The sequence below is a fragment of the Trematomus bernacchii genome, unplaced genomic scaffold (assembly GCF_902827165.1).
Source record: "Trematomus bernacchii unplaced genomic scaffold, fTreBer1.1, whole genome shotgun sequence".
Lineage (NCBI taxonomy): Eukaryota > Metazoa > Chordata > Actinopteri > Perciformes > Nototheniidae > Trematomus > Trematomus bernacchii.
Genome location: NW_022987662.1, coordinates 2,580,119 through 2,594,708, shown reverse-complemented (window position 1 = coordinate 2,594,708; position 14,590 = coordinate 2,580,119). Strand labels below are relative to the sequence as shown.

The following is a 14,590-nucleotide window of genomic DNA, read 5'->3' as shown; positions in this document are numbered from 1 at the left end:
AGCTGAGGAGCAGACGTCTGTGTCACATTCCTCATGTGGCCTTCATCACAGAGAGACCATGACTGCAGGAGGAAGGTCTGAAAGTACAACTCTGTTTGGGGGGGACTGAGATTCATTCTTGGCTTTGAGTATGTGAAAGTGTTTTGCCTAAGGTAGACTTCATTGTCAAGTTGCTCCAATGTGAAACACAAAAGTACAGACATGCTTGAGAATTTTAACAACTATTTATTGTCTTGAAGTATGTAACAAAATAATGGCTATGAATAAAAACAGCATTTTCGCTTTGTACAACTAAGAAAATGTTTACAGACAAGCCAAACTAATTGTACAAAAATAATGGTAACATTGATACACAATAACAAAGAAAGGTAAAAACGATAAAGAACAGAACATCCTCACGTCAGTGTGCAAACCGTTTATACAGATGGACGTGTGGCCTTTGGTAAGGCAACAAATCCTGATAAATTATTTAAATAGCATTTATCTACACACACGCACATACAAATCAACCTCTCGCAAACAGCTAAGACAAAACAATAATTTATCTGCTAAAAACAGCATTGGACAAACATGATAGAGCAAAATTATTTATAAAAGGAAATCTCCCATTGTACTGTTATTTTCTCTGTTGTAGATCACGGGATTGGGAGCTTGTATTTGTTTTAGATATGAAATGACATACTATTTACAGCTCATGCTACAGTGGCACCAAGATGTCCATCATTTCAAAGGAATATAAAAAAAAGTTTCTATAGGTTTTGTTTTTGTTTAATCAAATTATACAACAGCAATGAGGTAATATTTGTACAACAAAGATTTCCTTTGTTTTTCATCTCTCTCTTAAGAAAAGGCACACGAGTCACATACACTTCATGCTAGATAGCCCTATCTGAAGCATATCTAGTTGGCTTTGTACAGCGGGAGATGAGAGACACCGATACCTGGCCGTACCCAATTTTGGATCAGTTTTCACTGTAATATTGGATGGACTTCTTTTACTTTTTCAAAGCATTCAAATTTCCTTTGCTGCCTACATTGTAGGCAAAAGTCAATAAATTACATGTATTTACATACTTATAAAATTGAAATCCTCAGAGGCTGAGGGTGATAAATCTTAATGACCAAGGTTTTGATGTCAGAAGGGAAGTATGTTGAAGGGAGCACTGGCTGTAAAATAATCCTCATATTTTTCTCTTGCTGGTTTGATATAGGAAGATCTTACTTCCATCCCACCCTGAGATTTGTTTAGTCAACCAGACAGCATCAACAAAGCCCATGATACTTGTGAGTTCAAAGATAGCTATCCTAAATGTAACTTTGTAATTCTATTCTTTTACAGATATTAGTAGATGGGTAAACGCACTTTCTTTTTCCAGTCTTCCACTTACAGTACATGCATAACCACAATCATCATGTTCCCCTTATTTCGAACTCGCTCAACTCCCAATAGATCTTAAGTCCTTAACAATCATGACCCTAAAAAAATGGTATTGCTGTCTTCATCCTCTGAGTCCTCAAATGTTATATCATTCAGTATCTACATCCTGGCAGATCTGGTAAAGAAATATTTCATCAGTTTTTTTTTTCTTTGGGATGTCCATCCAGAAGGTAGAAAGGCACACAGGCTGAAGTGGTGAGACAGAAAGAGAGAGAGAGAGAGAGAGAGAGAGAGAGAGAGAGAGAGATGTAAAGGTTTGGAAGTGCATAGTTGTCTATGTGGAGCCGCTCCCGCACAGAAGTGAATGAGGTCTTTCAGAGAGCAAAAAGCAGGCAGAGCTGGGATAGAAAGGTGTTTGTGTCCTACTGGCGAAGCTCGAGGGCTTGCTTTTCCCCCCCAGCTCTCCCTGCCCTCATGGATGCTAAGGGTGGAGGAGAGGGAGCTCTCTGATCCTCAACTGGCAGTCAACCGGTCTGTGCTTTGCCCAAACCAGCTTCAAGTTACCCTGAGGCTGACCACATGCCCTTCGCGTCGTCAGAGTGTGCGTGCCGCAGAAGAAAGAGTTGCGGGGATAAATCGGTCCCTGGACTTTGCATCAGAATACATAAGTTCATACTTTATACAAAAAAGGTGCATTCCTCAGAGCTTTCTGGGCAGTGCATTTAGGTATCTGTTGAAAGAAGAAGACAAAAGAGTTGGATATGGTCTTGATTTTAAAAGCAGAACATCAAATGCTTTATGGGAAGTTGATAAGACGTAAGTTCTTACCTCTGCATTCATACTTGAGGTCTGAGAAGTATACCATCTCTTGTGAGAAGACAAAAAGACCTAGCCTGCCGCCAGCATATGTCTTGTCATAGATGTTACCAGAATCTGCCATGATCTTCTTGCCTTCGTACATCACAACTCTGTTTTGAATAAAAGAAAAAGTTAAGCAAATTAGGACTAAAACTTGGGATTTAAACGTCACACCCATGTAGAGAGTACATTACTATCCTCTACCCACCTTATAAGTCCTGTTCTCGGTCTGTGGATCAGATGCCATCTGTAGGCGGTGAAGTCTTTCCATCCAACGCTCTTGGGGTCATGCCAGAGAGTGCGGACCTAAGGCAAGGGAAAATAAACAGCCATTGGTTTATATTTGTACACTTCCCTATATTTAAAACAGCATTTGGGGAGTATAACCCCCAAAAGCCTACCACATATCTTACCTGTCCTGGTGTATTTCCTGTGTGCCAGAGGGCGTTCCTGAGGTGCTCTCCTGGACCAGTGGTGGAGTTAACCATTTTAATGGACAAGCCAGAGTAGCCCTGGGCCTTGGTGGGTTTGTTCGACCAATATGTCTGTGTAATCTGCTTCCACATCACCACGTAGAACCTGGAACTGGATTGGTATCCAAACACAAAGCCGGCGTAATCATCATCCCTCTCAGTGTTGATGAAGAAAGTCCCGCTGAAGTCCACTGAATTGAACTCGTGATAACCTGAAGGAAAAATTCAAGTTTATAACCAGAATTTCAATTGAATAATGAGTTGATGTGGTCAAATATTTTTTTTAGACATTTGCAACCTATTCTTTTTACTTACCGACAGCGATTCCAGGGTCGCAGTTGACCGTCTGAACCAGCTCTTTGCCTTGATGGCGGACGACCCAGTTAGGATCAATCTGGGAAGTGCCTTTGGGGTCAAGAGGAACCATCTGGAACTTGCGGAAGTCTGTCTCACTAATGTCAAAGTTTTCTGGGCACACGTCGTAGATGTCAGGCACGTTGTCTTGGTCAAAGTCGTCTTTGCAAGCATCTCCACGACCATTACCTGAAAAACATACATTACATACTCATTAATAATAGTACCTAAGGTGTTTCGACGTTCGATCCAAATGCTTTGTTTCAACTGATAGCGACTGTGTCCTTCACGTTTGAAAAATGGCCTATTAACTCACCGTCAGAGTCCAGTTGGTCAGGGTTGAAGGCCAGTCTGCAGTTGTCCTTGTCATCAGGGACACCATCGTTATCGTCATCATGATCACAGGCGTCTCCCTTGCCATCTTTGTCATGGTCAGCCTGGTTGGCGTTGGGGATATACGGGCAGTTGTCCAGGTTGTTCTGGTGTCCGTCCTCATCGATGTCCTGGTTGCTGTCACACTTGTCTCCCACTCGGTCATCATCTGAATCCACCTGAAATGGTCAAATGATTTGACGTCAGTGTTCTGACTTAATAAATGGCTTCAGGGGACAATGATGTAACTCTTTGACATAGGCAGGTGATTACATTTCATCTAATCTTTTTTTTTTCTTCCCTGCAGTGTTTCCTGCTACCATTGTTTAGTCGTCTCTCCTCTCATGCTTTCATTACGGACTTTCCAGTCTAATGTTGCCTCTGTAAAGCTGCCAAGCTCAATTTGTCCTAGATCTGTCAGCAGGTTTTAGCGAGTGAAAATCTAACATCACTTCACAAGACTCTGTTGCTCCACCTACTCCAATTTGCTTGTTGAGCACCTCCGGCATCTGTAGTAAAGGGCGAAGTCACTTTACCCCTATCTGGCAGAACTAGACATACCCTTTAGCAGTAGGAAATACTAAGGGGATGAATGAAAGAAGTTGAAGGGTGGGAAGAGGTATTTTTGTTATCTTTTGAAAGACATTGCTGTGTTCATGTCTAGACTTGTCTTTTTTTGGCCTTTAATTGCACTGTGCAATTCAGTCTTCATTCAATTTCTCTGTCAATTCACTCTTTAAAGACCACATTCGTGTAGATTTAGGCTCACCCCTCCTTCCCCCGTCATTTTCCTGAGTCCCGTTGTTCAACACATTCCTATTTCTCAGTGTAGCATAGCACAGGTGGACTGAGCAGGCCCGTGGTGTGCAGACAGGGCACTAACACAGCCCAGGGCCAGCCCATTCCTCAGTAATATCCAGCCTAGGGCCTCTTCCCTCACATTAGCCAGCTAACGTCAATGGGCCATTGAAAAGACCCCTAGCCCCCCACCACGCCTTATTGAACTGATGTGCCCTTCTGCTGCATACAGGATTCTCTCCACCTTTACATGGCGTGATTAAGCTGAGACAGCTACACAGGGCTAATCACTGACGCTCTGTCTCAATTGAAAGACAGATATATGCTGAGCTATAGAGAAAAGCAGGGAGATGAATGTGGATTATTGTTGGTGGGTGAGGTGGAAGAAAATGGGGAAGGGTGGTGTGTCCACGCACCTGATCTGGATTATGTTCCAGAGGGCAGTTATCACACATGTCTCCCACGCCGTCCAGATCTGTGTCCTTCTGGTCGACATTGTACACATGGGGGCAGTTGTCTTTCTCATTTATTATGCCTAGGGAATTAATGGGAACATTCAAAAGTAAGTACACTATAGGCATAATCTCACTTCAGAAGAGACGAGATGTTTTATCTGTAGAGCATTGGTTCATTTTCAGTCCTTACCATCTCCATCAATGTCCACAGCACAGGCGTCTCCCTCTCCATTGTTGTCTGTGTCCGTTTGGTCTGGGTTACTATTGTAAGGGCAGTTGTCGCAGCGGTCACCAACATCATCGCGGTCATAGTCATACTGCCTGGGGTTGTAAACGAATGGGCAGTTGTCCTGTTTGATAAAGAGACAGCAAAATGGGAAGAGAAGAGTAGAGTGTAAGTTTTCAGGTCCCTTGCCATCCGAGGCTGATTGGATCTATTTACAGGGAGGGAGCTATGCAGGATGAAAAGGTACTTTATTGTATGCCCTGTCCCAAATCTAATGTTGGGATTAGCAAACACACAGTGCAGCCCCTTCAGAGCTGTACCTCAGTGTTGGAATTGGAGGTTTTGGCTCAGGCAGGGGAGAAACATTTGCTTTCCTGCCTCCCCTCCCCTCCCCTCCCCCCTCAACACCTGCCTTCTTATTAGATGGCATGAATAATGAATGCAAACATCTAAGAACACACACACACACACACACACACACACACACACACACACACACACACACACACACACACACACACACATACACATACACATACACATACACATACACATACACATACACATACACACACACTCCATTTTCCAAGACTATGACCACTAGAGAATTGTACGTACCCTATCGTCAGGAATGCCATCATTGTCATCATCGTTGTCACAGGCATCTCCCATGCCGTCCTTATCGTGATCTTCTTGCCCAGAGTTAGGGAGGTTTGGACAGTTGTCCTGAATAACAGACAACACAATCAGACAGTCAGATGAAAACAAAAAATGAACTTCATTTCTGAAAGACGAAGAAAAACTAACTTTGCTTCACAAGACATAGTAGAGCCTAGCTGCTTCATCATTATGTACCTTCTTGCAGTGGTAGGTGGCGTTCTCCACACACACCAGGTCAGAGTTGGGCCATCCATCCAGATCTGTGTCCTCTCCGCAGATATGGCCGTTGCCAGCATAGCCGGGCTTGCACTCACAGCGGAACATGGGATCGGCAAAGTGTCCAAGGTAGTTACAACGGGCGTTTTTGTTGCAGTCATGGCTTCCATCGAGGCAGGGATTACGGGCTGTGCACACCTGGAGCGTGAATAAGGAATGCATAGATGAACACACTGTGCATAGTCGAAAATTCTGTTTCTGGAAAAGTTAGACATTCAAGTATATTCCTGTCCTGGAGATGCATTTGTATCAGTACCAGTTATTCCTTTTGTCAGTATTTTTCATTTGTATCTGCACTCACCTGTTTCTTGGCAGCAGCCTGCTCCACACCTTTGCCAAACGGTTGGGGTCCTGAGTAGCGAGAAGGACATGGCAGACAGTTGTAGCCAGGCTCAGTGTTCTCACAGCGGTGCACGCCATTAAACTCAAAGCAAGCGTCTGGGACCTCCTTGCACTGTTATTAAGATAAAAACATTGAGCCCATTAAGCTGGGGACTTGGCAACATACATTAACCATGTTTTATACCTGACAAAATAATAATAGATGGTCTAATAGTTTACCTCATCAACATCTTTGCACTTGATACCATTGCCCGCGTAGCCAGCTGGGCACTTCCCGCACTTCCAGGACCCATCAGGTAAACTGGTGCACTTGGCTCCAGCAAAGCAGGGGTTGGACAGGCACCCATCTGAAAACCACAATGTTGGATTATTATCGAAACATCATCTCAAAGGTATCCCTTTTCACTAATGAGCTATTTGTGAAGGACATGATCAGGATATGACATACCTAATTGATTTAAACAAACAATATAACAAAATGCCAAAAACAGTGATAAAGTAAATTAAACATTGTAAGACAATCTGTTTCAAATAACACAGATGGGCTACATGGAATTTAATTGTAGGAGCTCTGTAAGTGATTTAAATGTCTCACCAACTGGACAGGCTTTCTTGTTGCACATCTGGGTGTCTTTGGGATTACCGATACACTCTTTGCCACCGTATTTGGATTCAGGGTTATTGCACAGGCGTTTTCGATTCTGGACCCCGCCTCCACAGGTGAGAGTGCAGGTGTCCCATGGAGCCCAGGGTCCCCAGTTACCATTGACTAAGGGAGACGAGAAGAAATAATTATGTATTTCTATTTGTGCTGTGTTTAAAAGACATATAAATGCAGGCAGGAATATCAGATGTTGGGACTTACTTGGGCACGGAGATTTCTGACACTTCTCAGTTTGCCGTCCTTCTCCCTCACAGTTCTTGCCTCCAAGCTGAGGGGTGGGGGAGTTGCAAAGGCGGATACGGGTGATTACACCAGCACCACAGGTGACGGAGCAGGAGGACCAGGGTGACCAATGGCTCCAATTGCCGTCCTGCTTGACTAAAGGACACAGAGAAAAGTCAGTTATCTGGAAGCCAATTGCTGCTCCTTTGTGGCTCAATCATATATTATGGCCCAGTGATGGTGAGCCAAGTATCTCTCAGATAGATAGGGTTAGGCTTGCTGCTTATTTGGTTTTGTTTGGCTGGGTGAGAGTATGTTGTGTTAACTTACATCGCTTGTCACACTCCTGGAGGTAGCAGTCGCGGGTCTGCACAGAGGTGCCCTCGCAGTTGCTATTGATACGGTCGCAAGAGCGCCCACGCTGCTGGATACCCCGCCCACATGACACGGAACAATGGGTCCATTCAGACCACGGCGACCAGCCGTCTTCTGCATAGTCGCTCGCTGAGAAGGAGGGAGAGGGAGAGAGTATGAGAGAGAGGGGAAGAGGCAGACAATAAAAGGGCTATTCCTCCGAGGCAGCACCCCTCACAAACACCCCCAAGCCTAAATGAGGAGGGAAAGCTCTTAAAGCGGAGGGCTAATAGTGTGGATTTAGCTGGGAGTTGGACAGATAGAAGGTCGTCTGTTGAGAGGGAGGGCAGAGAATAACTCGCTGAGAGAAACAGAAAGGGCCACTGTCCTCGGGGTACATAGGGATGCCCCATCGGCTTATGTTTTCTTAGAGAGGAAACAGATTTTGCAAACACGGCCCTGGGTGTGTAATGACTTCGACAAGTGGCTGAGGTCTGGATGAATGGTGCTTCCCCTGTTTATTTAGGTTTTAGGGAGGCATTGCAGCCAACCCTGCATTGGTATGAGGAGCATGTCACTTCTTCTTAAGTAGAAGATGGCTTCACTAAACAGCCAACCAATTTTCCATACCGCTTTAACCAATTTTGGCAAATTACAGCCGTTTCAAAGATGTTTTTGAGCACAAAGAACCAATGTTCCAAACACATAAGCACCCTTTCATTTACTCGGATGTTATTGCAGTTAAATCATCTCTAAAGTTAACATGTTTTCTCTTGAATAGAGACCTTTGCCAGGGAAATATTTGTGGCTTTTTGTTGTACATGGCAAATAACATAGAAATGGCTCTTTCCGTGAATGAGGCAGTGTTCGAATGCTCTGTGTGTTAGTTTAAACATATACATTCTAGCTCACAGGGGCCGTTAGTACAGTTGCTTACAGTGCACGTTTACGTAAATGCAATTAAAATGTGCTTTCCTTTAGCTATGCAGATTCTAACAATAAGTTGTGCTTCAGAAAACAGAAATACTTACGTGTTCCACAGCGAGGGCAGCACTCTCCATCAGGAATAGTAGCATTAGCACAGGAGAGCAGGGGGCAAGAGATCTTGCGGCACACGGTAGCAGAGTTCTGCAGGAGCAAAGAGATCAAATGAAGTGTTAAACACATGCTCAAATATATGAATATCTATCAAGCGTTGCTGCAGTTTTCTACTGAATTAAGTCCAGATGTTGGGTTGAATCTCACATTGTTAAATGGGTTGAAACAATCCAGAACAGTGTCACTATTGTGGAGTTGAATGTTCTGTGAACCTTTTTTAAAAGGAGTGCGTGTTACAGAGTAATTTCTTTAAATCCAAGTTTTTGTCCATGTCCGTGCAACCAACTCATTAAACACTCTGCTCCAACATCTGAGTTTGCACAGATTCAGCATGCCTGACAAACAAAAAAGCAGGATTCTGGCTGGGAGCGGAGACCCCTGCAGACAACCACCTGCCCACTGGGTCAGGAGAGGGTGGGAATGAGTCCAAAAGTCTCAATAATGGAAGTGGATTTGACTGTAGAGCCGAAACTGGGCGCTGAGCCCCAAACAAGTGAAGCCAGATTGTCAGCACAACCTGTGTGGGTACAGTGTGAATGACTCAGGGATCTCAACTGGCTAACTATGCATGATTATGTTCTCCCTCCTGGATCTGATCAGGGCAGAAAAAGTGAAATAAGTGCAACTAGCGTATCAGTAGAAGAGAAAATCAGGAATGTAATGGTGAAATGCAGGGCGCTCAACCCATCCTTTATTTCCACTTCATTCAGTCAGTGCCAAGGTCTTGTTCTTAATTACAATGCATCACTTAAAGTCTGGTCAAGTCCGTCTAGGCCACACTCAAGTTGAACTTCTGTCAGCGGACCTCTCATTACAGCAGTAAAGGCTGCCGTTGAGCTTCTGCCAGGCCTTCACACCACTAATTACTGACCAGATCAGTTGAGTGGTGTCAAGTGTGTGTGTAGGTGTGTGCGCGAGTGGTCTTTCCATTCGAGTGTGTGTGTGCGTGTATAAACAAGTCGGAGTACAGAGTGCATCCCCTCACACGTGTATTTAAGTACTTAGGAAGAGATAATACACACTCTGGAGATCTCACCTGACAAGTGCACTCGGTGCAGTCATCCACGGTCCACTCGTCTCTGTTCTTGTGCACGATGCCGTTGTGGATGCAGACTCCGCTGTGAATGCCAATGCGGTTCTTAATCAGCTTGTTCTCATCCGTCTGGGAGGGAACAGACACAACACAGATTTTAATTACCGGTAGATGCCAATAAGCTTCTACCTTTCTCATTAAAATGTACTAAAGATATGTAAGAAAGTAACGAGTATTTGTTGATTGCTTATAAAAAAAGATGTGAATATGCACAACTACTTCGTTGTTAATCCATACAAGCTTGACATTATACTATCTAGAGAGAGAATTGTTTTTTTGTAGAATTTTATATGGGTTGGGAAACCTTTGAACTGATGCCATAAAGCTGTAAACTTTTGTTTTGCGTGAATAAGATAGTGGATATTTTAGATTTAAGTTTAGCACTATTCACTCTAAAATGCATACATCTTCTGGGCTCCATTGTTTTCAGAGCACTCAAAGTATTGTTAACTTCATTTGATTAACAGAAAATAAGCTTTTACTTTGAAAACTTTAATACCTTGGAGATACCTAATGTCTAATGCTATTCTGACAACGGTGGTGCACACAGGTGGTGACGGTAACATAGAGACTAGACACATCTAACACACACACACACACACACACACACACACACACACACACACACACACACACACACACACACACACACACCACACACACACACACACACACACACACACACACACACACACACACACAGGCAGACTGTCTCCTGCTCTCTGCCACCAGACGGTCTGGCAGGTTTCCTCCTCCTTACCAGCTGGCGGAGCTCATTGGACAGCTCCTTCACCACCACACCGAGGCCCTTCAGCTCCTTAAACATGCCGATCAGATCCTCACAGGAGAAGCCACAGACCATCTGCAGGTCTTATAAAAAATACAGGGAGGAAAGTCATGATTTGGCAGTGAAGGTATAAGAAAAAGTGTGATCAGTCGAAATGAACAGCCATGAGAAAAGGAGGGTGATGTAAGCGGTGTTTACCCTTAGTCTTGTGTCCAGTGTACTCTGTTCTGATTGCTGAGGATCCATTGAGGTTCTCCAGGACCAGGGAGTCAGTCCTTATAGCTGAAATAAGAACAGTACCATAAATCAAACTACATATTTGCACACTCATCTAGTCTTATTAATGAGAGGGAATACTATTCTCAAATGTTACACCTCCCACAATTACTCATTAAGACAAGTAATATGTTAATGCTGCAGCCCAGCGACCACAGCACCCTGAGAAATGTGTATAGTGGCATTCCTGTGTGACAAGTTGTAAACTGTGAGGCTATCATCAAGTAATTAAAGTGTACACATGTCTTTGATAAGGACTTAGTACTTGGCAGAACATGAAGCACATGAGTGGTGAGTAAACAGACAAGATTTGTGAGTACTTACAGCTTTGGCATCCTTTGTTGCGCAGGATCGCTTCCAGTGACGCTCCAAACACAAACCGGACGTTTTGTAAGACCCCCTGCAAGTATGGATGTTCACTTTAAACTATGATCCTGAAAAGCAGCTAATGTTTCATTGCTGAATGTAAAAGCACATAAGAAGTGGTGTCAAGTAACTAAAGTGTTTTGTTTAAAGATTTACTCTAAGTACTGTACTTAAGTACAATTTTGAGGGGTTTCTACTTTAGTATTTCAATGTTTTGCTTCGTACTTCTACAAGGCAAGGCAAGGCAAGTTTATTTATATAGCACCTTTCAGTACGCGACAATTCAAAGTGCTTTACAAAATAAAAATAAAATACATTTAAGAATAAATACAGTAAAAACACATACACCACTTCAATTCAGGGGTAAATGGTGTACTTTTACTCTACTAGACTTATTTACCTTTAGCTGCCTTTAGCTACTTGGCAGATTTGGATTAATGATGTGAAATATAATAAACACTTAAATCAGACTTTAGTTACACCTGGAGTAAATTCACAAGCTACCCTGCAGTATACAAAGTCACAAAAACTAGCTGCACCGTTACCAGCTTTGAGAACACTTAGATTAATACATTATTACAATAAAAACGATATATTCGGAAAAGTGCCAATCTGCATAATGAGTACTTTTACTCTATGTATAGTTTGATGCTAATGCTTTTGTACTTTTACTTGAGTAACATTTTGAATGCAGGACTTTTACTTGTAACAGAGTGTTCCTACACTGTAGTTCTTCTAATTAAGTACAAGATCTGAGTACTTCAACCACTTCTGTGTTTTAAACAAAACTATCCACTCACGACTCTAAAGACGTGACTGAATTTCCTCTGTTTATAATGACGGGTGTTCTCACCATGAACCTGTCCTTCACGGCTCCCTTGCCGATCCGTAGCTGGGAGCTGGCCGGGGTCTCCAGGGTGAGGATGCTCTGGATGGGCGCGTCCAGCTCCGCGGTGTTCACCTCCTCGCATCCGGCGTACAGCTGCGCGCGGTCCTCCTGCACGAACAGCGTGATATTCTTCCACTGCCCCGTAGCCAGGTCCGCATCTTCAATGGAAACCACCTGCTGCTTGTTCTCGGTGGAGAAAACTATGTCGAGGGTGTTCGCCTTTCCATTGGAGACGATCTCGAACACGGGTCCGGATCCGTCCTTCTTCTCCACGGTCAGGAGGGAGCCCCTGGTCCGCTTGAACTGCTTGAAGTTGAGCAGGAGGAGGAACCCCCTCTCGGCGTGGATGGAGTCGATCAGGTCCCTAAAGGCGCTCTCGGGGACCGGGGGGATCAGGTCCGGGTTGAGGATCTTGTAAGCGGGGCTGTACGGGTCGTCTCCTTTCACCAGGGTCACCCCGTGGTTCTTCTTCGGGACTTTGACCAGCTCAAACAAGTCATACACGCTATTGTCGTCTCGACTCTCTGCAGGGAATAATAAGAAGCAGTCAGCCTTTGTCTAGCAGTGCACCAGACATCCTGTTGTTTTCACTTTCAATACACTGCAAACTGCTTAAAAAACTCTCCAGACTCCCATCATAATAAACAGTTTCCTATCTGTGAGGAATATTCTGAGGAGAAACTCACCTGCAACTCGCGCGCCCTCGCAGCTCCAACACATCAGAAGCAAAAATATCCCTGTCAACTTCATGGTGAATGAAGCACCAACCTGCTGCCTGTGACAAACAACGACAAAACACCCCAAAATCTAACCATTTATTACATAAAAACCAATGCCAGACAAAAGTCAGTGTGCAGGTTGAAAACATGAAGAAGTTATTAAAGTCACAAATCAAAACGTTCTGCAGCTGCAGAAATATGCATTCCTTAGAATATTCCCAACTCACCTGCTTAACGAAAACAGCAGAGCAAAAGTAATACAATCCCGCAAAAATATTTAGAAATCCAGCAATAATCCTCAAGAGTGAATTTATGGAGAATTATTTCAAATTAAAAAGTTCCACCGTGAAAAAAGTCTTCTTGTGTCTTGATTGAAAACTTGTCCTTTCTGGTATCGGCCGCTAAAAATCTCCCTTTTAAGCCGAGGGGGGACAAAGTGCTATTTAAATAGTTTGATGCCATTCCTAAGAAGTGGCGTCGTCCAATCACGGTGAGCTGAGAAAAAGGGACGAGCTTAAACCTCTTAACTCAGAGAGAGGGAGAGAGAGAGGGAGAAAGAGAGAGAGGGAGAAAGAGAGAGAGGGAGAGAGAGAGGGAGGGGGGAAAGTCCGCTTTGGATGAGGGACCGACTTCAGTGTGTTGCACTCAGACTTTAATGGACCAGTGTTTCCTCTCACAGCGTCCATCCATCACCCTTCAGAAGTATTTCCATCTCACACATTCCCATAAGATAAGCACACTAAAAACTACTGTTATAGTCCTATTATATTCCACACATGTCTCCATGCTATGTGAAGTGAACAAACATAACAAAAAGACATGCAAAATCACTCCTGGGTTATTCTGCAAGGTCTCAATATGTCACTATTATATCATATGTCAGTAGAAACATCATTATATTATTCCAATGCACTGTTTGCCTGTGTCCCATGATGATGCAAAGTTTACAATTTTGTAATACCTATTAATATATTCCTTAATATACTACAGAATCTCTCTATTTTTAAGCTTGTTTAAAAATCGTTGTTTTATTGTCAAATAGCTCACATATTAGCTCTGAACAGTGGCTTCAGTATTATCCTCCACATGCAGTTCCAGCTCCAGCCGCTAGGAGCTGATGTGAGTTCACTGGAGAGAGGCCTGAGGCAGTGAGGGCTGCAGCACACCTGACATCCACATTTTCACATTTTCTGTTGGGTGTTTAAGAGAAAATTAGAGCGTTATAATTAGAGATATTTTATTACACATCCTGTTTTAAGTCTTGAACACTGTAAAAGTGTATGACCGCCTCCACACAAGCTGATTCATTAAGGCACTCGAAAGGCAAGAAAACAACATGAAGTGGGAGCATGTTGGTAGATTAGTGGGGTTTTTTTTTTTAGAAGCAAAACTAAAAACATCCTGTGGTGAAACACAAACATAATAGCATTGCATTAATAATTCATAAATAAATACGATGACAAATACAGAAAATGTCAAATTCAAAATAATGCAAGAAGTAAATGTCTACCTTTTTTAAAGATGCCAGTCAAGAATCACATTTTGAACGCTACACATCTTTTTCAGTGTGTCGCCTTATGATGTGAAGAACTTTCATACTTGCATAAATAAACAAACATACCGTCTTAATCAGTGATTATATAGAAATTGTATTTATTGGGATAAACCCCTTGAGATGCACCATCTCGTTTTCAAGGGGACCCGACAATAGCAACAACTTACAGACATACATAAACAAACAGACAAAAAGAAAAACATGACAAACAAGACAAACCACGTACAGTCTGTTAAAGGAGAGGTGTCATGCTTTTCCGGTTATTACCCGTCCCCTTGTGTGTTATGAAGGTTTTTATGCATGTAAACGGTGTGCAGAGTCAAAACCCTCAAAGTACACCCTGTAGCGAGTAAAACTCTAACACAGAAAATACCT

General features: G+C 43.2%; 1 protein-coding gene across 1 annotated transcript; it reads right to left on the bottom strand.

Moving 5' to 3' along the window:
- Positions 1-209: 209 nt before the first annotated feature.
- Positions 210-13,077, bottom strand: thbs1b (thrombospondin 1b). The gene is made up of 23 exons (XM_034135553.1): positions 12,888-13,077; positions 12,628-12,716; positions 11,906-12,465; positions 11,011-11,086; positions 10,609-10,692; positions 10,384-10,493; positions 9,567-9,692; positions 8,464-8,560; positions 7,409-7,582; positions 7,058-7,234; positions 6,788-6,961; positions 6,412-6,539; positions 6,152-6,304; positions 5,770-5,988; positions 5,533-5,640; positions 4,879-5,038; positions 4,650-4,768; positions 3,380-3,614; positions 3,025-3,252; positions 2,650-2,921; positions 2,445-2,542; positions 2,207-2,346; positions 210-2,108 (listed from the first exon to the last, which is right to left on the bottom strand). The coding sequence occupies exons 2-23, from the start codon at positions 12,689-12,691 to the stop codon at positions 2,101-2,103; spliced, it is 3,510 nt and encodes a 1,169-aa protein (XP_033991444.1). The 5' UTR covers positions 12,692-12,716; positions 12,888-13,077; the 3' UTR covers positions 210-2,100.
- Between the last annotated feature and the right edge of the window lie 1,513 nt (positions 13,078-14,590).

Excerpts from the sequence above, each read along its gene's own strand:
- thbs1b (XM_034135553.1), bottom strand. The coding sequence starts at position 12,691 with ATGAAGTTGACAGGGATATTTTTGCTTCTGATGTGTTGGAGCTGCGAG. Across the intron at positions 6,305-6,411 it reads AGTGCAAAGATGTTGATGAG|TGCAAGGAGGTCCCAGACGC; the intron begins GTAAACTATTAG and ends TCTTAATAACAG. Across the intron at positions 5,641-5,769 it reads CCACCTACCACTGCAAGAAG|GACAACTGTCCAAACCTCCC; the intron begins GTACATAATGAT and ends TCTGTTATTCAG.